The sequence below is a fragment of the Aotus nancymaae genome, unplaced genomic scaffold, assembly GCF_030222135.1.
Source record: "Aotus nancymaae isolate 86718 unplaced genomic scaffold, 86718_ANA_hifiasm-v0.15.2.pri h1tg000040l, whole genome shotgun sequence".
Classification (NCBI taxonomy): domain Eukaryota; kingdom Metazoa; phylum Chordata; class Mammalia; order Primates; family Aotidae; genus Aotus; species Aotus nancymaae.
This window is the reverse complement of record NW_026988454.1, coordinates 24,050,220-24,074,409: the sequence shown is the minus strand read 5'-3', so window position 1 is coordinate 24,074,409 and position 24,190 is coordinate 24,050,220. Positions and strand designations below refer to the sequence as shown.

The 24,190-nt window shown below is 39.7% G+C and overlaps 1 protein-coding gene across 4 annotated transcripts in view; it reads left to right on the top strand.

The window, feature by feature from the left end:
* PHACTR2 (phosphatase and actin regulator 2) overlaps positions 1–24,190 on the top strand; it is a 213,776-nt gene that overhangs the window by 63,675 nt on the left and 125,911 nt on the right. For 3 of the 4 annotated variants that reach the window (XM_064360612.1, XM_012474425.2, XM_012474423.2), the window contains exon 1: positions 5,945–6,122. The exons of the other annotated variant lie outside the window; for it this stretch is intronic. In XM_064360612.1, coding sequence (XP_064216682.1) covers positions 6,077–6,122 — 46 coding nt within the window. In that variant the 5' untranslated portion in view covers positions 5,945–6,076. Of the gene's footprint in view, positions 1–5,944; positions 6,123–24,190 lie in introns of those variants that run through there. 4 annotated transcript variants of the gene reach the window in all.

Here is a 24,190-nt window from a genome sequence, read left to right as displayed (position 1 = left end):
TACCTTGGCGTCCTCAAAGTTTTCTGAAACTTGATTGTGGTGGTGGTTGCACTACATGTTTATTACAACTTATTGAACTGTTTGCTTGAAATGAATACATTTTAGGGTCCATAAGTTATTCTTCAAAAAGCTGCAAGCAAGCCTGGGCAATATAGTGAGACCCCCATCTCTACAAATAATAATAATAATAATAATAATAATAATAATAATAAATAACAATTAGCTGGGCATGGTGGCAGGTACCTATAGTCTCAGCTACTTGGGAGGCTGGGGTGGGAGGATTGCTTGAGCCAAGGAGTTCAAGGCTACAGTGAGCAATGATTACACCACTGCACTCCAGCCTGGGCCACAGAGCAAGGCCCTGTCTCAAAAATAAATAAATATATAAAAGAGCTGCAAGCAATAAACAAATACAGTTAATTCTGACCACATATTATTAAAATTTAATCTTTCTTTAATTCAGGAAGCACTTCACAATCTTGGAGCACCTTCAGAATGAATGAGCAACTCTGTATGGCAAAAATGTGGATTTAGTAATTTCCTAAAATTCAGAGCCTTCTCTGTACCAACCTACTGGGCATCCCTAGCACTTAGAGGAGCAAACTTCTTCTTTTTTTTTTTAATTTTTATTTTTTTGAAACGGAGTCTCACTCTGTTGCCCAGGCTGGAGTGCAATGGTGCAATCTTGGCCCACTGCAACTTCCGCCGCCCAGCTTCAAGCGATTCTCCTGCCTCAGCCTCCCGAATAATTGAGATTACAGATGTGTGCCACCAGGCCCAGCTAATTTTTGTATTTTTAGTAGAGACAAGGTTTCACCATGTTGGCCAGGCTGGTCTCAAACTCCTGACCTCAGGTGATCTGCCTGTCTTGGCCTCCCAAAGTGCTGGGATTACAGGTGTGAGCCACCATGCCAAGCCAGAGGAAAAAACTTCTGTTCCTCCACTGTTAGAATCATTTGTTTGTAGGCTGCAGCACCCCCACTCCACTGTACCCGTACCATGAACTCCACCATAGAAGGGTCCATACCTCACTTAGCCTCATGTCCAGGTGCTAGAGGCACCACACCAGTGGGAGGTCCTCAGTCAATTCTAGTTGAATGACTAGATGATTATTTCAGAGTGGCATACAAAAGAAAATTTACAGTCACCAACAGACTTGATATTCTCTTGCTATGGAGTCAAAACACTATACTATTACCAAGATTTTACATGTATTCCCAGGTTTTCTTTTGTCCATACTTGGAAGTTGTTATCATTAAGGAGATAACATAAATGATTTTTAATTTATCATCTATGTATTGAGTACCCTCTATTTGCCAGGCAAATTTTATTAATTTCTAGGGATGGATGTGATCGTTAACAAAACAAGGATTTGAACCTTACTTGAAGCAATTATTTTGTGTAAGTTGGACAGTCATTATTAAAGATGTCTTTAAGGACTGTTCTTTTTAGATTTTGGTCAATAAATTAAACATTATTTGTTTTGTAGCCGTTATCAGAGTTTTAATACCATGGATGAGTACTTTGTTTTGCTCACGAAATGAACTAGAGCAAAATTACAGACACTTTTCCTCCCAGGGTAGGAGAATGTCTTTGGAAAAGGAAATTCCAGCACCACCCCTTGAGGTCTTTATTTTCCAGCATAAATCTTCCAACTGTGGCGCTCACTCACTAAGTAAGCACACGTGAGCCACACCCCGCCTCTGCAGAGACTCACGCAGGGTGAGGCAGAGGCAAGGTATTTTGTTAATCCTTTTAGCTTGAGCAAGCAGAAGAAGGAAAACTCAGGAAATAAATCACATGAAAATATGAGAACAATAGGAAAGAAAAGCCTGTCTTTCAGGTTTGTTTCCTGTTCTAATACTTGTGGAATGTGGTCTTCTCTTCTACTGATGCTTAATATAACCAGAATATGCAAAGTTATAATTCTTTCCTTAACAAAAGTTTTCTGTTTTTCTGTTCATATTATCCTGTTAAAACCAGCATCTCTCAGAATTGTTAAAATCTAAGTTATAGTAGCCATTTAGCTGCAACTTCAATAGAGTGACATTTTACAAAGTAAACATTAGTTACATATTCAGAGTTTCCACCGAATTTATAATATCCAGTAAACCTTCCATTTGCTTTTTATATTTTTCTAAGTAAGTTGCCTCTTACAAAATGTAGACAAGTTTTGAAGAAATACAAAGTTTTTAAAAACCAGAAGACATTCTAGTAAAAACTACCTGAATACTTAAAACAACTTTTACATAGCAGTTTTTAGTATCCTATTAGGAAAACTGCTAAATTTTAATTCATTTCCTTTCCATTGAGAAATAATTTTTCTGTGGCTAAAATTCCCATTAGCCAAAGAATGTCACTAATTTGCAGGATATTTATGGCCAAATCCAGAAATAAGGGTGCCAATTAATGTAATCTTCATCTGCTTGTATATGGCCACTGTCCACCACGTTGCCTCCCAGGTCGCTGCTGTTCTGATCAACCATCTCATCTCTTGGGACTCTGCCTACCCCTTCCCTTCCACCATAATTCCTCTACCTCTAACCGCTGGTGTCTCAAAATGGGTCCTCACACAGCTGGCAGCATCTGGACAAGGCAGAGACCTCCAGGATTAGTATTCATGGCGTTTGTGTTCTGAGAGAGGAAGGTTCCCTCTTCTTCCTGCTCCAAGCTGGATTTGGCTGCCTAGAAAAATCTGGCAGTGACCTAAGTTATAGGATTTGGTAGTGGTGACTGTAGTAATTGTAAACTCTCTTCTCTAAAGCCACCAAATTGTATGTCTGCCATTTGGACTTTGGCCTAGTAGTAAAGGACTTTCCCACAAATGGTGGTTCAGATTGCCAGCATTTAGGCTTATGTCTGCTTTCACTTTTATCTAAAGATATAGTGGCTTCCATCCAGGAGTAGCACAAGTGTCACTTTGGGTACCCCATATGGGTGAGTCTAAGACTTCCCACATCACACAAGTCAGTGAAGTCTGTGTAATACGATAGAATGCTTCAAAACCTAAGTACAACTTCTTTGTCATAAAGGCACACTGGCTTTCAGAAGGGGAAATTCTATCTCACTAATTCACTTACTTTAATTTCTTTCTGGAAATAAATGAATAAATCACAGTAGTTCTTTCAGGGGTTGAAAAATATTTATAATGTTCCATGGAAAAAAAATCAGTAGATGCTATTTGTCTATATTTTTAGGAAGGCTCAGTAGAAGCTATTCCTCAAATTCAGCCATGGTATGATTTAACGCGACGTTATTAGAACAGAGAAAAGTAGTGGCGTGCTGAAAGCAGTTCACACAAACTGGTGGGCTAATTGTTAAATTTCAAGGAATGTTGCAAGCTGTTTGATATCAGTGTTGCTAGCTGGTTGGAGGCCTATAGAATAGGTCATTGTAGGAGTATTTACATCACAGTAAACAAAGCATTCTGAGGACCCCTCCTGCCTCCTCACCCCCAGCCCAAACCAGGTAAGCATTTACCAGGATATCACTGGATAAGAGATTGGTTTAGAAATAGAGAACAAAGAGTGGGACCAATGGGATAAATGCTGAAGAATTATAAATAGATAGCTTCCTCAGAGTTAGGTGTTGGCACTAATCTTGTTTAGCATTTTAATAAATTCCTTAGTGATAGGTAGTATATACAAAGAGATATCCATAATTTTCAGATGACATTAAATGTTTCCAGAGTTAAACTATAAACCCATGGGATTAACACCCAGAACTCTTAATAAAACTTTGTGCATTCTAATAAGGCAGGCGGTAAGGCAATTCAGAGGGAAATTATCTTAAAATACTCTTGTTAAATGATAATTTCTAACCTTTGCATTGCAAAGTAGAGATGAAATTTAGAGAGTTCTGTAGACTTTTTCTGTGTTCATTAGTATAACTTGTTAGCTGTGATAAAAAGGCCACTGTAACCCAAGTTCCATCAGAAGCTCTGGAAACCAAGAACTGTCCCACTCTTAGAAAGAAACCTTAGTGCACACTTCCTGCCGTTTCGGTTAACATGCTTCAAGGAGAATGTAATGGAACTGGAAGAGTTTCAGAGAAAATTGCGCAACCTGGTTGGGGTATTATAGGAATCCCAGATGAGGCTGAAGATTATATTAACTAGCACATCTGAAACATCTTGAATAAGGTAAATATAGCTATATTAAGCAAATCCTGAAAAACTGGAACTATAATGCACTTCCTTAATCTTTGAAATAAGAATTTATAGAAGAAATAGAAATATACTATCATTTCTCAAGGAAAAGAAGAAATGATAGCAACTTCAAGTTTAACTTTTATCAGTATTTAAAAATTGTGATAGTTACAATTTTGAAAGAGCAAAATTTACTTTATACTTCCTCTGATTCGTGACCTACCTTTATCAGATAGGCTCTGTCAAAAGGAAGAGTGAGACATTCTCCCTCTGAACTTACCTTTAACCATCTTTGTTTGCTTTTTTTTCTAATGGCAACTCAAAGCAAAGAGCTGCAAGAGCCAGCAATTATAATTGTTTACTCTCATTGCTTAGCTCCCCAGGTGGGATGTGTTTCCAAAACACTTTTGTATTTATAAGGAAATGTAGTTAGGATTAATTTTATTGTCCTAATTAGAATTCACATTTTGGTTAAATCCTCAATTTCATTAAAAAAAAAAAAATCAGGTTTCTTAAGAGTGAATTAGGCAAAGGGAAGAAGAGAATGAATCACACTTTCTAGGGAAAAGATCTTCCCCACAATGGTGAGTGGGCTATTTGGGTGTGAAAAAAATAGGGCAACTTAATTAACTCTGGCAAAACAGACCAGTAAGTGTCTTTCAAAAAAAAATCTAACAAGGCTCTGCACAATCTTAACAATAAAATTTTTTTTAAAAAATGATTTTCATGTTAGTTCAGAGTTGTCTCGGATAAACTAAAAAACGAAAGCTGTGGTAGATGACCTAAAAATATTGCACTTTCTGTTATTTTTTACTTTTTAATGAAATATAACATTCAGCAAACTGCATGTCACTGTAGACATCTCAATGAATTTTCGTAAAATGAACACATCCGGTAACCACCATCCAGTCTAATGCACCATATGTAGATGTTGCATATACTGTCTCCCTATATATTTATATATAGACACTGTATATATATATAGAGAGAGAGAGAGCATGTAGATTACTGATACTAATTAATCATCAATTGTAAATATGAAGAATATTTATTTGTATTCATATTGTTAAGAAGATTGAGATTGAACAGGATATTATAGTAGGGTTTCATTCAACTTTCAAGGGTGTTATCGTTGTTTTCCCCTTTGGTATATTTTAAACACTTTATTTCACAGTAATTCTTTTGAAATAAGGGAGAGGTGAGCACTCCAGAGTTTTAGGTGGCAGGCAGTGAAGAGTACATTGATCTCACACACAGCCCTGTTATTTAGATTTGTTGTCGGGCCTGACTGAGGCCATTAATACTGTTTTTTGGAATTGTATTTGTTAAAAAGAAGATAATTTTTAAAACGAGAAAAAAAAAAAATGGGCACAGGACATGAGAGTGCCACAATACTGCAAATAGAATGTAAGGAAGGAAATAACTTTTAAGAAACAAATTTTGTTAAATTAAGTACCGTGACTAAATACTTCAATTCCTTTTCTTGTAGCCTTTAAGGATCATTTGACTTTGAACCTTTTAAGTTAAAGAGGAGTAGCCTGAAAGCCTGGGCTCCCTTCCACCCTGAGGGTGTGCGGGTACAGCGGGGCCGGCCGGGGGCTTACCCCCTCGCTGCTCCTGAGCCCTCCCCTACTCCCTCGCTTCCCCCTCCTCCCCTCCCTATCGCCCTCACCCCCCTTCTTCCCCCGTGACCCCTGACCCCAGCTAATCTGCATAGAGGAATGACAGGCATCCGCTGGGCAGGATCCGCCGCGCCGGCTACGGCCGGCCGGGCTGGGAGACCCGCGCTGGGGAGAAGGTGAGGGGACCCGGCGAGGCGCTTGGCACAGGCCGGGACATGAACGCTTGGAACTCTGGCTGGGACCGGACCCATGATCGAAGGACCAAAGCAGCCGCGTGATCACTGGACCTGGCCCCTCGACTCCAGCCATGGGCCAGACCTCGGTGTCCGCGCTGTCCCCGCAGCCCGGCAGCGGTGAGTCCGGGGCGCACGCGATGCGCTCCCGCCGCGCGGGCTCTGGGCTGGCGGCTGGGCCCCGGGGCAGGCAGGGCTCGTTGTCTGGTCGGGTTCCGCTCGGACCCGCCAAGTCCCTCGGAGAAACCCCAGAGGTAGCGCTCGCCAAACTCTTTGTCGTGAAAGAGGAATGCCTTTTGGGATCCAGCCGATTTTACCTTAAAGGCACAGGCTCCATTTTTCTGTGTGCGATGCCTCGCTGTGGTTTTTATCCAAATTATTTCGGAGCCAGAAACTTACGGGAAACGCCATTTGCGTATTACTGTGTTTTTAAAAACTCGAAACTTAGAGAGCAAGAGAAACATGCCAACAGGTTTTTCTGTATTTACGCTTGGCTTCCGAACAGACTAGGACTGAATGCTCTCAAGCTTGTCAACTGATTTATGGTTTGTTATTCGGAGTAGAAGCGCTGATCGCCTTCTTAACCTGGCAGAACACTGAATACTTAATAACAAGCCCCGAAATGCGCAATTGTTTCAGATGAGACTTGTTTTGTTTATATTAGACAGAGCAGTTATAAAATTTAGGGAAACGTATCTCATGAACTTAGTTCTCCAGGACTAAAGTTAGTTTTGTGGAAACGTGTGTAACGTGTCTGAGTTGTAATGTCATGTTTTAAAAGTTTCTCCCCGCCCCCGATTTTCTTAAACAAAAAGAGGGAAGGAAGGTACGTCTGGCATTTCCCCAGCAGTGTAGGGATAAAAAAACTGTTTGGTGCTGTTACCTGTGATTGGGTAAGGAAATAAATTTATAAGGTACTATTTTGATATTTTTCCATCAACAATTAAAAAATAAATGGAACTCAAAGGGACCATTTATGTTATTCATTGGGATATCTGATACACTTTTTAAATTGCGCAAACATCAACAGGATCTTGCTGAAAGGAAATGACAAGGCGCAGAGGAAGGTTTTTTAATCTGCCTCAGGATGTCTAGCTAGATAGCATTCTGTCATTCCAACCCCCTTCCCTACTTTATATCCAGTGGGTTTCTTTAGGTAGCACAGCATCACTCGCTCAGATACCACAGACTTTGCTGAGCTGTCTTAATACCGCAGAAGACCCCTCCGCAAAGAAGAGACATCAGAATCCGAAAAAGATTACAGTATACCTTCCTTTACCATTAATGACATGGCTACAGCCCCGAACATCAAAAAGACTTCATATTGGTAGCTTTTCGAGAGATTTTGGGGGGGAGGTGTTGAGTAGGATTTTAAATTTAGTAAACTATTTTCTGCAAATAAGTCTTGGTTTCCTTTGTCTTACCTTAAAGTGATGTGAGACTTCTTTTCATTTCAAGAAAGGGTTATATTTTTAAATTTGCGCGCCGGCAAAGATAGAATTAAATCAGTACTCCATACAACAGGTATATAGAAAGTATTGTCCTGAATTTAGTTATTTATCACAAAATATTATTTGAGTGAATATTAGAAAAGCAAATTTTGCCTTAATAAAAATCAAGGAATATTATATAAATGATGTCTAAGAAGCAAATGAAATCCTAAAATGGGTCCGGTGCGGTGGCTCATACTTTTAATCCCAACACTTTGGGAGGCCGAGGTGGGTGGATCGCAAGCTCAGGAGATAGAGACCATCCTGTCAAACATGGTGAAACCTCATCTCTACTAAAAACATAAAAAATTAGTTGGGTGGGGTGGCACGCATCTGTAGACCCAGCTATTCGGGAGGCTGAGGCAGGAGAATCACTTGAACTGGGGAGGTGGAGGTTGCAGTGAGCTGAGATCACGCCACTTCTGGGTGCACTCCAGTCTGGGTGACACTGTGAGACTCTGTCTGGGGGGAAAAAAATAATAAATAAATAAAATCCTAAAATGAGACTCCCTGCCTCTTACCCTGTACAGCAAAAAAATCTAGATTGCTATAATTTCAAATAAAATGACTGATTAAAATGAGAAACTGTGCAATCTACTTAAGTAAAAAATGTTTTAAACAAAAAGTTGTGCTTGATCATAAAAGATAATTCAGAGAAATATGATATGGTGTTATACTTAAATTGCAGGTCATCATTTTTATGGATTAAAAGTTTGTATGAATTGAAATGGCCAATCCATACATCATACATAGAGGGTTTTTTATTTTTCAGTTAAGGTGGTTATGACTTAAGCTGTGATATTGTAAAAGCAGAACAGTTTTCTCATGGTATCCAGTATCTCTAAGTCTATTAAAGCTACCCCATTTCCCTGAAGGTTTGCCATCAGATTCTAAATAAAAACCAAAAGAAAAAAAATTAAATAAAATAACGTTTTCCGAGTTTTATATTCATGCCTGTATCTTTATGCGTCTCAGACTGTCAAACCCTATACTATTCCAGGTATTTTGTTCGCTCCTTGTTAGCTGTTTAACTCTGGCTTTACAGATGGTGTGAAGATCCTTGTTCTGTTTGATCTTAGCCATCAACTAGTTGTTCAAGTCTGGAGCAGCTGCTTAGGATTACAGTATTAAAGATGGTGCTCATCTTAAATGCTTAGTGGGTGAAAATCTGTTTAAGTCTAAGGAATCAATAGCACAGAGTTTAATTATTCATACTTACCGCTCAATTTGGCCTTTTGTAAAAATCTTCATTATAGGCTAGAAGTTCCCTTGCTTCTCCCCCTTTTGTCTTGAGGCTCTCTAGAGCCTTTCAGCTTAGGCTGCACCTAATTCTCCAGGTTCTAGGAAGACCATTAATAATTATTTTTGAAAATATGCAGTTAGATCCATTATTTTTAAAAACAGCTGTATTGACGTATAATTCACATACTATAAAATTCACCCATGAAAAGTGTACAGTTCGAGGCTGAGGCAGGAGAATGGCTTGAACCCAAGAGAAGGAGGTTGCAGTGAGCTGAGATCTCGCCACTGCACTCCAGCCTGTGCAACAGAGAGAGACTCTGTCCAAAAAAAAAAAAAAAAAGGTAAGAAAAGTGTACAGTTCATTGTTTTTCAGTGTATTCACAGTGTTGTGTGACCCTCAATCTCTATTCTCACCTTATTCATGCAGTGGCCTCTACCCTAATTAAACACTAATTGACTTTTCTGCCTGTATACATTTGCTTATTGAGAACATTTCATGTCAATGGAGTCATATAACATGTCCTTTTGTGACTGGCTTCTTTCAGTTAGCATGTTTTCAAGGATCACCCATGTCATAGCATGTATCAGTTGTTTATTTCTTTTTATTGCCAAATAGTATCTACTGTATGAATATGCCACATTTTATTTATCCGTTTATCAGCTGATAGACATTTGGGTTATTTCTGCTTTGGGCTATTTATGAATAGTGCTGCTCTGAACTTTGTGTACAAGTTGTTGTAAAGCTATGTTTTCACTGCTCAGGTGTATATTTAGTAGTGGAATTGCCAGATTATGTGGTAGGTAGTTCTATGTTTAACCTTTTATGGTGTTGCCAGTTTCTAAAGAAGCGACGCCACTTTATGTTCCCACCAGCTGTATATGAAACTTGCAATTTCTCCACATCCTTACCAACACTTGTTACTGTCTTTTTGATTATAGCCGTCTTAGTAGGTGTGAAGCTGTATCTCATGGTTTTGATTTCCTTTTCCCTAATTACTAATGATCTTGAGCATCTTTTCATGTGCTTATTGGCCATTTGTGTATCTTCTTTGGAAAAATGTCTTCAGATCCTTTGTCTAATTTTAGTTGGATAATTTGACTTTCATTGGAGTTTTAAGAGTTCTACCTACCTGGGCCTTCCAAAATGCAGGGATTATAGGCGTGAGGCACCGTGCCTAGCCTGAACTAATTTTTCAGTCCTAATAGTTTTTCAGTGGATTCCTTATGATTTTCTGTATACAAGATCATACTATATACAAGATATATTTACACCGACATGTGCAAAGAAACAACATTTTAATTCCTCCTTTTAGAGTTGATTGCTTTTATTTTTATTTTTTCTTATTTAATAGTTCAGGCTAGAACCTTTGGTCCAGTGTTAAATAGAAGTGGTAGTTATGAGCATTTTTATCTTGTTCCTGATCTAACAAAAACAGGTCTTTTTTTTTTTTTTAAACCATTAAGTACGCTATTAGCTATGGGTTTCTTCATAAGTTCTGTTTGTCACAAAGTTCTCTTCTATTACTAGTTTGTCAATGTTTTTATCATGTAGATTGTTCAATTTTGTCTTTTTTTTTTTTTTTTTTTAAGACGGAGTCTTGCTCTGTTGCCAGGCTGGAGTGCAGTGACGCAATCTCGGCTCACTGCAACCTCTGCCTCCTGGGTTCAAGCGATTCTTCCGCCTCAGCCTCCCAAGTAGCTGTTACTATAGGCGCATGCCACCATGCCCGGCTAATTTTTGTATTTTTAGTAGAGACAGGGTTTCACCATGTTGGCCAAGATGGTCTTGATCTCTTGACCTCGTGATCTGTCCGCCTCAGCCTCCCAAAGTGCTGGGATTACAGGCGTGAGACTTGGCCCCCAGTCTCAATTTTGTCAAAGGTTTTTTTCTGCCTCTGTTGAGATGATCATATGATTTTTGTCCTTTATTTTATTTGTTTGGCATGTTACATTAATTGATTTTTGGTTGTTAAATCAACCTTGTATTCCTGGGATAAATCCCACTTGGATAGTGTGTATAACTTTTTTTGTATGTTGCTAGGTTAGGTTTACAGGTATTGGGTCCATTGTTTCTAAGTACAGGCTAAAACGATATGCCCTCAATAGGGTGGTTCCAGTACTCTCTGGCATCATTCCCTAGGAGGACTGAGACATCTAGTATTTCATTGTCAAGTATAGAGCATGGTAGATTGGATACGATAATTTTTTATGAATATATGAATGAGTTGACAAATAGTCTCAATAAACAGCCTGACTGCTTTAAGCCAACGATAATATGAATGAGGGGTATGTATTATTTATATTCTTTTTTGAGTCCAAGAATTACATTACTCCAGCTCTGTTGTCTGAAATGTAGTGTCTGAATCTAGTAACTGTTTCCCCAGCCCCACCCCATTTTCTCGGTGCCACGGACCAGCACTCAGTTGCTTCTTTTCATCCCTTGGGTTGAAAGGGCAGACAATGCCACTGTCCCCATTTTTAGGGACAAGAGAACAAGTGAATAAAGTGTGCAGGGTCACACCTAGGTTGAGATGGAACCTGTATTTATCTGTATCTCCAAGTTTTGTTCAGGGCCCTGTATTTGTCTTGTCGAGAATATTTATCCATTTCCTTGTAAACCAGGCACAGGAAGAAGTCCTAAAGACCAAAATTGATAGAGTTTGTTTTCTTTATAGTATAATATGCACATAGTCAGAAGTCAAACATTACAAGATGGTTTGGGATAAAAATGAGTTTACTGCCTCCTAGAATCCCCCAGTTCCACTTTCCATCTATAACCCAGCATGAATTTTTTTTTTTTCATTCCACATAGTTTTCATTCATAGATGTCTCTTTATCAGCAGATAAATAAGACATACTATACTTACTTCTCTATACTTTGAATTTTTCATGTAATATAACTTGAAAATATTTCCATCTTGATCTCTTTAATCCTATAAATGAACACTATTATAGTATGTGGATATATCAAAACTTCCTTTAAAAGAATCCTGTTGTATTTAATATTGTTCTGGGGTTCTTTGCATATGTGTATGCTATTGTGAACAATGCTGAAATGAATATCCATATTTATGACCTCTCTCTGCACTGCAGGCTCAAATGTGCAACTCCCTGCTTGACAGGTCTGCTTGAAAACTTGCTGGGCATCCCAGAGTTAACACAGGTCTAAACAGAAGATTTGATTTTGTCCTCCAAGCCAATTCTTCCCTTGACTTCTACATTTCACCAAATGATACCGCAACTACTCACTTATTCTAGTCAAAGATCTAACAGTTATTCTTAGGTTTGCCTTTTCCCTCCACATGGATCCATCAGCAGGTCCTGTCCTTTTTTCTTCCCAAATATATCTCAAGTCCATGCTCTTCCATCTGTCTCTACTGCCACCGTCCAAGCTCTGGGGCCATCCATTATATGGACAACTAATGACATATTAGCAGCAGAGTTGCTAGGTCAAAAGATTTGTGTGTTTTATTTTGATAGACTTTGCTAAATTACTGTCAAAGAGGCTCTCTCAGTGTATCTGCCTTTTTTTTTTTTGAGACAGAGTCTCGCTTTGTCACCGAGGGTAGAGTGCAGTGGCACCTCAGCTCATCACAAACTCCACCTCCTGCCTCAGTGACTCTCCTGCCTCAGCCTTCAGAGTAGCTGGGATTACAGGCTCCTGCCACCACGCCCGGCTAATTTTTGTATTTTTACTAGAGACGGCGTCTCACCATGTTGGCTAGGGTGGTCTCGAATTCCTGACCTCAGGTGATGCGCCCGCCTCGGCCTCCCAAAGTGCTGAGATTACAGTCGTGAGCCACCACGCCCGGCTATATCTGCTTATTATATGAGAATTTCTGTTTCTGTACTTTGTCACCACCACTGCATTTCAGGGTCACTCTTAGCCCATAGGAGAATTAGAAGTCACTTCCTCTGGGTGTGGTAGCTCCCCAGCACAGACTTAACAAGTGAAACATTAGCAGGACTTTAGTTCCCACTCATTCTCTTACCTAGGTGTCCTTCTGCAGTCAACATTCTACACAACTGTACATAACCACAGTGCTGTGCACAAGTAATGTTTTAGAATCTTTGTAAATCTATATGTAAAAAACGGCATCTTATTTTGATTATGAGGTGTAGGCCATTTATATTTCCATTTCTTTGAATTGCCTATTTACAGTCTTTCCTCGTTTTTATGGTTTCTTACAGAGTTGTATATTCAGGAGATTAGCCTTATGTCTATCATGTATTGTAAACATTTAAAAAAATTTTCTTGTACCCTAAGCTTGTTTATATTTTTTTAATATGAAAACTTTAAAATTTTAAGTCAAATAGATTAGTCATTTTCTTTCTTACAAACTAAGGCTATTTCAAAAATGCTTTCCTCTGCTATTTTTCTCATATTTTGAATATTTGATCTCTGTAATTTATTCTGGCTTATGATGAGTAGATTTAATAATATAAAACTTAAAACTTCTACATGGCCAAAAAAATTAACATCAGAAAGTTGAAAAGGAAAATCATAAAGTTGACAGAAATATTTAATTGCATATGAAAAATTATTATCATTAATGTAGTAAGACCTCTTAAAAATCAATAACAAAAAGATAACCACATAGGAAAACCAGTAAATAACATGAACAGGCGTTTTCCAAAATATCTAATGGCTGTAATTGTGAACTCACAATGGGCCAGGAACTACTCTAAGTGCTTAACTTGAATTAACTTTTTAATACTTATGATATTCATCCGGGGTAACTAATATTAATATCCCCATTTTATAAATGAAGAAAACCAAAGTAAAAGAGCTAAGTAGCTTGCCCATGTTACTTGACTGAAGAAGAAACATAAGTGACCACTTAAGCTATAAAATACGGTTTAAGCAATTAAATGAAAGAAACAAAAGGGGGATGCCACTGATTACCCATGAATCTAGCAAAGATTAAAGTGAGTAATTCCCAAAAGACAATTGTTCTGTGGTAATTTAAATAGGTACAACTTATCAGGAAAGCAGTTTGGCAAGATATATTAAAAGTCTTAAAATGTGCACTTAGGCCAGGCGTGGTGGCTCGTTTCTATAATCCCAGCACTCTGGGAAGCCGAGGCAGGTGGATCACCCGAGGTCAGGAGTTTGAGACTAGCCTGACCAACATGGTGAAACCCCTTCTCTATTAAAAATACAAAAATTCTCTGGGCATGGTGGTGGGCACCTGTAATCCCAGCTACTTGGGAGACTGAGGCAGGAGAATTGCTTGAACTTGGGAGTTGGAGGTTGCAGTGAGCCGAGACCGATCCACTGCACTCTAGCCTGGGCAACAGAGTACGACTCCATCTCAATTAAAAAAAAAAAAAGGTGCACTTAGACTGCTACTTAGACCCAGTAGTTCCACTTATAGAAATATATTGTAAAAGAAATAATTAATTGCTCATAAAAACAATTTTAATAAAAGCCAAAAATTGGAAATAACATGTCAAACATCAAGTTGAATTGATGGAAATACAGACATGTGATACAATAAGCCATTTAAAAATGATGTAAAAATATTTTTAAAAGGCAATTTTTAATTATAAATAACCAACATGTGAAAAGGCAGGGTTGTGAAGCAATATGATTCCATTTTTAAATATGTAAAGAAAAATTTATATGGACACACACATACAAGAGAGGAACTTCAGTATTGAAGAGTTAGTGTGACAGTCATGGCTTTCCCCTGCTTTGGACATGATCAAAGCCAAGGTTTCCATTTCCACCGTCCACTTGGACCTCGACTGTCATTACAGTCATGAGCTGACCTGCAACTGTACTAGCTCTTCTCCAGCTGTGTGGATTCTGAGCTTTAAGCTCAATGGCTGGTTTTCAGCTACTTTTTTTTTCTTGTCAGTGATGAAAAAAAAAAAAAACCCTTCTTTTTAGATTTGTTTTTTTTAGTCTGATAATAATGCAAACGTCACTTCCTTTGAGAGAAAGAATGTGAGCAAAATTTCAACATCAGCTGCTTCTCCTTGGTCCACAGCTCATCAGCTTTGTTGAGTGAGTAATATCCCAAATATTTTAATTTTATTTTTAGCAGTCTGAAAAATAAAATAGTAAGTTTATTTTATATTTAGCAGTCTGAAAACATAATGGCCAGTGAGCAAGTCACACTTCACCTGTTGCCTTCTTAACGCAGTAGGGAAGGAGATAAGAAACCTGCTTCGTTGGTCTTACAATTAAGCCTATTTAATTTGAATAGAGGAAAAATGTCAACTTTTTTCTTTTTTTTTTACTGATTAGATATTTAATGATAATGAATTAATGTTAATTTTTAAAGCTATAATAATTTTTTAAAATTATACTTTAAGTTCTGGGGTACATGTGCAAAATGTGCAAGTTTGTTACATAGGTATACATGTGCCATGGTGGTTTGCTGCATCCATCACCCTGTCATCTACATTAGGTATTTCTCCTAATGCTATCCCTCCCCAATCCCCCCATCCCCTGCTATCCTTCCCCTAACCCCCCACCCCCTGACAGGCCCCAGTGTGTGATGTTCTCCTCCCTGTGTCCATGTGTTCTCATTGTTCAACACTCACTATGAGTGGGAACATGTGGTGTTTGGTTTTCTGTTGTGTCAGTTTGCTGAGAATGATGGTTTCCAGCTTTATCCATGTTCCTGCAAAGGACATGAACTCATCCTTTTTATGGCTGCATAATACTCCATGGTGCATATGTGCCACATTTTCTTTATCCAGTCTATCATTGATGGGCATTTGGGTTGGTTCCAAGTCTTTGCTATTGTAAACAGTGCCACAATAAACATACGTGTGCATGTGTCTTTATATTAGAACGATTTATAATCCTTTGGGTATATACCCAGTAATGGGATTGCTGGGTCAAATGGTATTTCTTTTCTTTGGGGACTTTACTATAGCAGATTAACTGCTAATCTCTATTCTTGGGAGAAAAGATTAATATTTAGTGAAGACTCAACTGATGTAAAAGTGGTATTCAGGATAGAAATAGACTTAAGAAAATAAACACATCTTGTGTCTTCCCCGCAAAAACAGGGTAACAAAAACCAAAACTACAGAAATCCAGAAAGGAATAGGCAAATCGCATTACTCGCTAAAAGGTCAGTCTAACCATTATCATTTATATTTATAAACCATCCCTCCATTTATTTTCATTTCAAGGGCCTGGATGTTTTTATTCATATCAACCTTCTGGCAAGTAAAACACTGCAGCCCTTAACACTAAGGAAATTTGGTTGCCAAGGAAGGACTGAAGTGCTGTTTTGCTTAAGAATATCCTGGAAAGCTGTGCTGGTATGTGCTTGGCAGGTATATTCCCACAAATCAGCCTGTTTTATGAGGGGATATTAAGAAGGAGAAGAGTGGCACCTTCATCCAGAAAACAGTTCCAAAATTAAAGTTGTTATGTATAAGGTTAGTTATGCTAAGCAATGTGGGAAGTTTCAAAGATAAATCATACACAGACTCTGCCCACAAAGCATCCAAGCCTAGAAGATGCTTAGTGAAAATGTGCAGAAATGATAGTGGAAGGGAAGGGATACGTATCCTAGAGGATTGTAGGACTAGATCAGGGCGGCAAAATACTGAATGGGGACAAGAATTCAGGCTCTGAGAAGGAGAGTGGATGGCAATACTGAAAGCCACAGACAATGGGAACCACTGAAGTTTTTTTCTTTTTAATCAAACCAGAGAAATGATTATTGCTTTGCCTCTGGGGATGAGTCGGCCTGTGACCTGCAGTATAGATTTCATGGGACGAGACTGAAAGTGGGACCAAGAAGTAGGCTGGAATAATCCAGCAAGGTGAAGGGATGCCTGATCTGGGCTGAGGGGTTGGGTAAAGAAATGGGAGTAGGGTCTCACCCAACTCTCAGAGTTACAGAGTTTGTGCCTGCAACTCTGACCTCTCTCTGCACTCCAGGCTTAAATGTGCAACTCCCTGTTTGACAGATCTGCTTGAAAACTTGCTGGGCATCCCTGAGGTAACATAGATCTAAACAGAAGGTTTGATTTTGTCCTCCAAGCCAGTTCTTCGCTTGACTTCTTCATTTCACCAGATGATCCAGCCACTCACTTATTCTAGTCAAAGATGTAGGAGTTATTCTTAGGTTTGCCTTGTCCCTCCACATGGATCCATCAGCAGGTCCTGTCCTTTTCTCTTCCCAAATATATCTCAAGTCCATGCTCTTCCATCTGTCCCTACTGCCACCATCCAAGCTCTGGGGCCATCCATTACATGGACAATTGCAATAGATTCCGGCTGCTCTCTGACTTCTGTTCCCACCCTTCTGCAATTCATTTTCCACAGAACAGCTAAAGTAATTTCTTAAAGCATAAATCATGTCACTCACTCACTCAAAACCTTCCTGTCCTCCCACTGCACTTGGAATGAAATCCAGATGCATAGTGTGGCCCTCGAGGCTGTACATGTGCCTATATGATCCCTGCCCACCCCTCTGACCTCATCTTCCATCACTTTGCCCTGGTCCCTCTCTAGTGCTGCAATCTCACTGCCTTTTTCAATCCTCAAGCAAGTCTGGCTCAGTCCTACCCATGGACCTTGGCCATGGCTGCTCCCTGTTTGAGACACTCTTCCCTTGGCTCTTTGCAAAGCTAACTCCTTGTTTCAGCTGCATCCTTGTGCTTTGTAGAGAACTTCCCTGCCTACCCCTCTCCAGAATAACCCGCCCGGGCCCACTCACAACTCTCTGTGCCTTCATTGCCCTTAGCGCTCAGATGGTCTTGTTTGTTTGTTTTATTCATTGTCTCTCTTTGCTGGAACATAAGCTCCATGATCTACAAGACGTTATCTGTCTTGTTCACCAATGTCTCTTCTTATTCCTAGATATATGCCTGACACCAAAACTATTTGTCAAATAAATGAATAGCTCTGTTTGGCCAGGTCATATATTAGTAGAGTAGTAGGAACTGAGTAGAAAGTTCAGGAGCATCTAAGAAATGTGGAGTTGTTTAAACTGATTCTTTAATCTTTAATTCTCCAGTCTCTAAATAGCATGCTCTTTGCTACCTATTGATTGATTGTTCAGCATGACAAATTATCCACTGAGCTCACGGTACGGAACCTGAGGACATAACGCTCTTTTCACCCTGCCCCAACCCCTGTCCCTCCCCATTTCAAAATTAAATATTTCCTATTCTCCCATTTTCTCATCTTCTCAACATTCTTTTTTTTTTTTTTTTTTTTTTTTTTTTTTTTTGAGACCAGGTCTCTCTCTCTCATCCAGGCTGGAGAGCAGTGGCCTAATCTCGGCTCACTGCAACCTCCACCTCGTAGGTTCAAGCAATTCTCTCTTCCTCAGCCTCCCGAGTAGCCGAGATTACAGGCACCTGCCACCACGCATAGCTAATTTTTGTATTTTTAGTAGAGATGGGGTTTTGCCATGTTGGCCAGGCTGGTCTTGAACTCCTGACTTCAAGTGATTCACCCACCTTGGCTCCCAAAGTGTTTGGGATTACAGGCGTGAGCCACCATGCCCAGCACCAACATTCTTGTATAGTGCTTTTGATTATATCAGTAGTCCATGTAACAGCAGAAATGCCAATGACAGCTAAGGCTTGTGGTGTAAACCACGATTACTTTTTCTCTCCTGCATATCTTGTTTCTCTTACTGGTGTTTTTGTTAGCTTGCTAAGTGTCCTGTACACTCATCCGCACACTTTCTCTTGTTATGTTTTTAATAAATTGCTTCTCAATATGTTCAAACACTTGAGTTATTCTTTCAGGTTCATCTTTAAAAAGTTCATGCATAGTCTTTGTCCTCTTTCCGTGTGAACTGGGTTTTCTCTGAGCCCACTGTCCGACTGTTGTCTTGGGATCTCTGTTCACTACACCAGGGAGATTCCTTCCACTTTCCTCTTGTGTTGAATCTCCAGATTGCTGGATCCCACACCTTTTTTTTTCTTCTGGGTCTATTTCCTTATTTTGGCAGAGCACACAGGGTGCTTCTTGAGAAAAGCTCACGGGGAGTATGTTTTTTGAGTCTTTGTATTAGAACGTATCTTTATTCTGGCTTCATGCTTGGTTGATAGCTTGGCTGGGTCAGAAGGTAGCAAAGCAAACTTGTTGTAATATGCACAAACACCCGCCATCCCTCCCAGTTAATCATGATGAACGTTTTACCTTTATGTAGACAACTTGTTTTTTCTCTTTAGCAAATAGATTTTAACTCATTTCAAAAGACTTTCTTGGGTGATGGTCACACAAGATCTCAGCTTGGACCCGGCTTGTTGCAATGGTCTAAAAAATACTTTATGGAAGTTTAAAAGATTTATGTTACATAGACAATTTAAAAATGTGTTTACTGTGATAATAATGTGCTGGCATTTTTAAAATAAGACTCACATTTAAGATTTACAGTGAATAATTGTAGTATTCCTGTATTTTTCTGTGTTTTTATTTTAGGGATGCATCATCTTTATAGGATGCTGGTTCTGATAGGATCCTGGGGGTATTAGAAACTACCGTTGATATTTCACAAATTGTGAGACTCACCTAGTGTGCAAAATACTGATTGCTGGGTCCCATATTCTAGATCAGCAAAATCAAAACCTTTTGGAGAGGGGTCTCAGAATCTGTGTTTTCAATAAACATTCAAATGATTCTTCCCCTGACCACAGATGGAGTTTTCACTCTTGTTGCCCAGGCAGGAGTGCAATGGCATGATCTTGGCTCACTGCAACTTCCGCCTCCCAGGTTCAAGCAAATCTCCTCCCTCAGCCTCCTGAGTAGCTGAGATTACAGGCATGTGCCAGCACGCTCAGCTAATTTTGTGTTTCATGAAGAGACAGGGTTTCTTCATGTTGGTCAGGCTGGTCTTTAACTCCCAACCTCAGGTGATCTGCCCGCCTCGGCTTCCCAAAGTGGTGGGATTACAGGCATGAGCCACTACGCCCGGCTATTCCAGGGGATTCTTAAGGTGAGAAACATCTTCTGGAAAACAAATTGTAGGTTAGTCGGACTATACAGATGCTTCTCAACTTATGATGGAGTTACATCTTGATAAGCCCATCATAAAGTTAAAAAAAAAAATAGTCAAACCATGGTAAATCAGGGACCTTCTGTATTTAAATAAAAAAATTCTCATTTGAATCTTTATGCGTGTCTTTCTCTTTACTTGAGGCAAAAGTTACAAAGTATCCAGTTCACAGATTCTGATGTTCTGTACACAAATGCGGGGATGAACCAGGTCATTCATATTTACTGTTCATGAGCAAATATTCCTATTGTCAAGTAGAATGTTAAGATTCTGATGGAATATTATTGCCAGAAACCTGTTTGCTTTTATGGACATTTTGTTAATATTACAAGCAGCAAAATAATGCATTTCCCACAATGACTAGGTTTGAAGTAAATATATAGTTGCCTTCATTTCGAAGGCAAGGAAGTTATCAGCAGAATGCCAATTACTGTTTAGGAAAAAGCCACAGAATTTCAACTTGTTGCCTTTTCAAGAAGACCCCTGTGAACTTCATCTGAGGGTGCTGCCTACTCATTACTTAACCCCAAAACCAAAGTCAAAGAACAGGGCACTGGATGAAAATAGCTGTTTAATAGCGAGTAGGAGGAACTATAAGAAAGATTTTAGTAAATATATTTCTGAAAAGGAGGCTGAGCCCTTTTCCCTTTTAGAACTGTAGGCAGCAAATTCTGAAAATTCCAAAAGGAAGCAATCATTTATTTAAGGCTTCTGTTCATGCGTTCCTTTTTGGATAATGTTTGGCTTTTTATTTTCACCTCTGTTTGTACTTCAGGCATCCTTTCTTTTCAATTTTGTGCCTATTTGCAGTCCATTGCCCAGTGTGAAGTAAATTCCATTCAATGTTAATTGGGGTCTCTTAAAAGCTTTTTCTAAAGAGTTTTTCAGCCTCGCAGTGGAAGGCCACTGTTTGTTGGCTAAGGTGTTCCAGGGCATGCTGAACATTGCCTCTGACCTGGCTTCTTGTATAAAAATGTTTCTGACAACAGCTGGGTGGCTCACAGGACAGAGAAGGGCAGTCTAACAGGATGATTCAGGATTGTGCTGATCAATTTAATCTCTTATAAAGGGATTTTGTGTATTTCAAAATTTCTTCTGCATCTGTAAAGTTAACTTGTGCTGACTGGCCAACCTGTTTATGAAAGAGCCGAGTGAGAATGGAAACTTGGAATAAACCAGAACAAGTTAACTGAGCTCACGCCGTGGGTTCCTGTTGGCCTGACTGCGCTGTGTTTCATTTTCCTAAAGGCTTCTAAAGCAGGATTGTATACATCTGTGCACAACTAATGTTCTGTCGCTTGGAAAGTACTTGACTGCCAATTTTTTAAAGAAAACATGAAAAGGATAAAATCAAACATGAGATTTTTAGAAGAATTTAGAAGCGTACACTTTTTAAAAACTGAATCCCCTTCAGTCATCCAACCACAGAATGTCAGAACACACGTATACCTCATTTTCCAAACAAGAATGTTTTAATTTAGGAAGCCATTATAAAGTAATCATAGCAAAATCCTTCAAAGAACTTTTCTTTTTCCCTCTTTCAAGTGGGATGAGGTGGAGGTGAGGTTGAAAGCCGTGTGACATTTTCACTTTACCTTCGACATATTAATAAATAACTTTATAGATAATAGTAAATGTCTGTACAGTATTAGTCAGCTGGGGCTGTCATAACACCATACCACAGACTGGGTGGCTACAACAACAGAAATGTATTTCCTCACTGTTCTGGAGGCCGGAGGTCTAAGATCAAGGTGTCAGCAGGGTGAGTTTCTGCACAGAGTCTCTGTCTTTAACTTGTAGATGGCTGCCTTCTCTCTGGGTGCTCGTATAGTCTATCCTCTGTGCACACACATGTCTGTGCTCACATATTATCCTCTTATGAGGACCCCATTGGAGTAGGTCCCATCCATATGACCTTATTTTACCTTAATTTTACCTTTTAAAGGCCCTGTATGCAAATATGGACTCATGTTGTGGTACTGGGAGTTAAGATTTCAACATTTAAATTTTGAGGGACACAATTCAGTCCATAGCAATGTCCTTTTTTTTGTTTTTGCTTTTTGAGTCAGAGTCTTGCTCTGTCACCCAGTCTGGAGTGCAGTGGCGTGATCTCAGCTCACTGCAACTTCCGCCTCCCGTGTTCAAGTGATTCTCCTGCCTCAAGCTACCCAAGTAACTGGAACTACAAGCATGTGACAGAACACCCGGCTAATTTTTGTATTTTTAGTAGAGACGGGGTGTCACCATGTTGGCAAGATTGGTCTCGAACTCCTGACCTCAGGTGATCCACCTGCTTTGGCCTCCCAGAGTGCTGAAATTACAGACATGAGCCACTGCACCCAGCCCCTTTTTCTGTATTTTTAAAATACGCCAGTTAAGGACTTTAAGCAATGTCCCTGTAACCAGTATCTATTAGCAATGTCCCATAAGCACACTGCACCCATTGTCTTTTTTCTGATTTTTCGATTTTGTCTCTTAACCGATTAAGGCCTCTTCCCCACTCACCTCAACAGTGCCATATTCAGTAGATATGAGTTGAGTAAGAGGAGTTATCAAAGGTGATTTTCAGCAACGGGAATTAACCAATATGACTAGGCAGTACCTCTCAGGAGGTAAAGCATAGGCTGTAGAGTATATGTAGTAAACTTAGAAAATGGAATATGTGGCTGGGCACAGTGGCTTACGCCTGTAATCCCAGCACTTTGGGAGGCTGAGGCAGTTGGATCACCTGAGGTCAGGAGTTCGAGACCAATCTTGCCAACATAGTGGAACCCCATCTCTACTAAAAACCGGGTGTGGTGGCACGTGGATTGCAAGTCAGGCATTCAAGACCAGCCTGGCCAACATAGTGAAACCCCGTCTCTACTAAAAATACAAAAAATTAGCTGGGCGTGGTGTCCAGTGCCTGTAATCCCAGTTACCCTGTAGGCTAAGGCAGGGGAATCGCTTGAACCTGGGAGGTGGAGGTTGCAATGAGCCGAGATCACCCCACTGCACTTCAGCCCAGGTGACAGTGCAAGACTCTGTCTCAAAAAAAAAAAGAAAATGGAATATGTGTTGGTGACCAGCCTGGGCAATTAGGTGAAAACTGTCTGTACACAGAATAGAAAAAAATTATCTGGGTGTAGTGGTGTGCACCTCTAATCCCAGCTACCCAAGAGACCGAGGTGGGAGGATCACCTGAACCCAGGAGATCAAGGCTGTGGTGAGCCGTGATCATGCCACTGTACTCCATCCAGCCTGGGTGACAGACAGAATGAGACCCTGTCTTAAAAGAAAGGAAGGAGGGAAAGAAGGAAGGAAGAGAGGGATGGAGGGAAGAGGGAAGGAAGGCAGAGGGAAGGAAGGAAAGGAAGGAAGGAAGAGAGAGAGGGAGGGAAGGAGGGGAGGGAGGAGAAGAAGGAGGAAGAAAAAGAAGCAGAGAGGGAAGGAAGGAGAGAGGGAGGAGAAGGAGGAGGAAAAAAGGAAGAAAGGGAGGGAAAGGAAGGAAGAAAGAAAAGGAAATAAAGAAGTGGAATATGTGACATTATGTTTCTGCCATTGTGTAAGAAATCAATACCAGTATGGAGCACCAAATTGATTGAGTAATGTTAAGGAAAAAAAAAACACAAAACTACTTAGTAGGATCCTAATCCCGGTGTGCAGTAACTAATGTGGCCACCTGACTGGTTTTATAATCTTCTTTGAGGGCCCTGAGTGTGAAGCACTCTATTTGGAGAAATGTTTTGCTCCCAAATGTCACTACGTATATATTTTTCCTTTTCTGTGTTTGGTTTTGTATGCTTTCATTGTCTTAGATGTGTTTGAAATCTGCAGGGTGACATGTCTCTTTGCAAAGAGCTGCTAAAATAAGAAAAAAAATGAATAAGCGTGTTTAAAAAAGATGGTGTTTATACACCTGTCAAAGTAAAGCCAGAACAAGAATGTTCTTGCCAGAAAATGCAGCAGCCCCATTGAGACAGGTTAGTAGTTCGAAGGTGATTCATTATGACTAACCCCATTTGTATTCTAGCCCATATGCATTGTAAACCACGTAGCAGGCTTCCAGTGATGTCTTCCTATCACTTCGTAGATCTCGTAGGAAACTCTTAACTGACGCGGTCAGGGTCAGTTCTGGTGGACTGCTTATCTTGTCGCAAGACATGAAGATAGTGCTTCAAAAGCACACCCATCTCCTCTAGGTTCAAAATTCCTTATTTTATGGAAAAAAATCCCTCAAGCTGCTTAAGCACACAAATAAGATTTGGGTGCATAAGAATCTGGTGGTCCTAGATCCTTTTGTAAAATAATTAAAAACTCTCCCTAAACCTCAGAAATTATTTAATTTTATAGGCATCTCTTGGACCAGAAATTGCCCTGGGATGGCGAGATACAAGCATATCACAAAGGCTGCAAACAAGACTCCTCTCTTAGGCTCTGATCAGAATCTGGGTTATGAAGGAGTGGGCGTGGGGGTCAGGGTGTG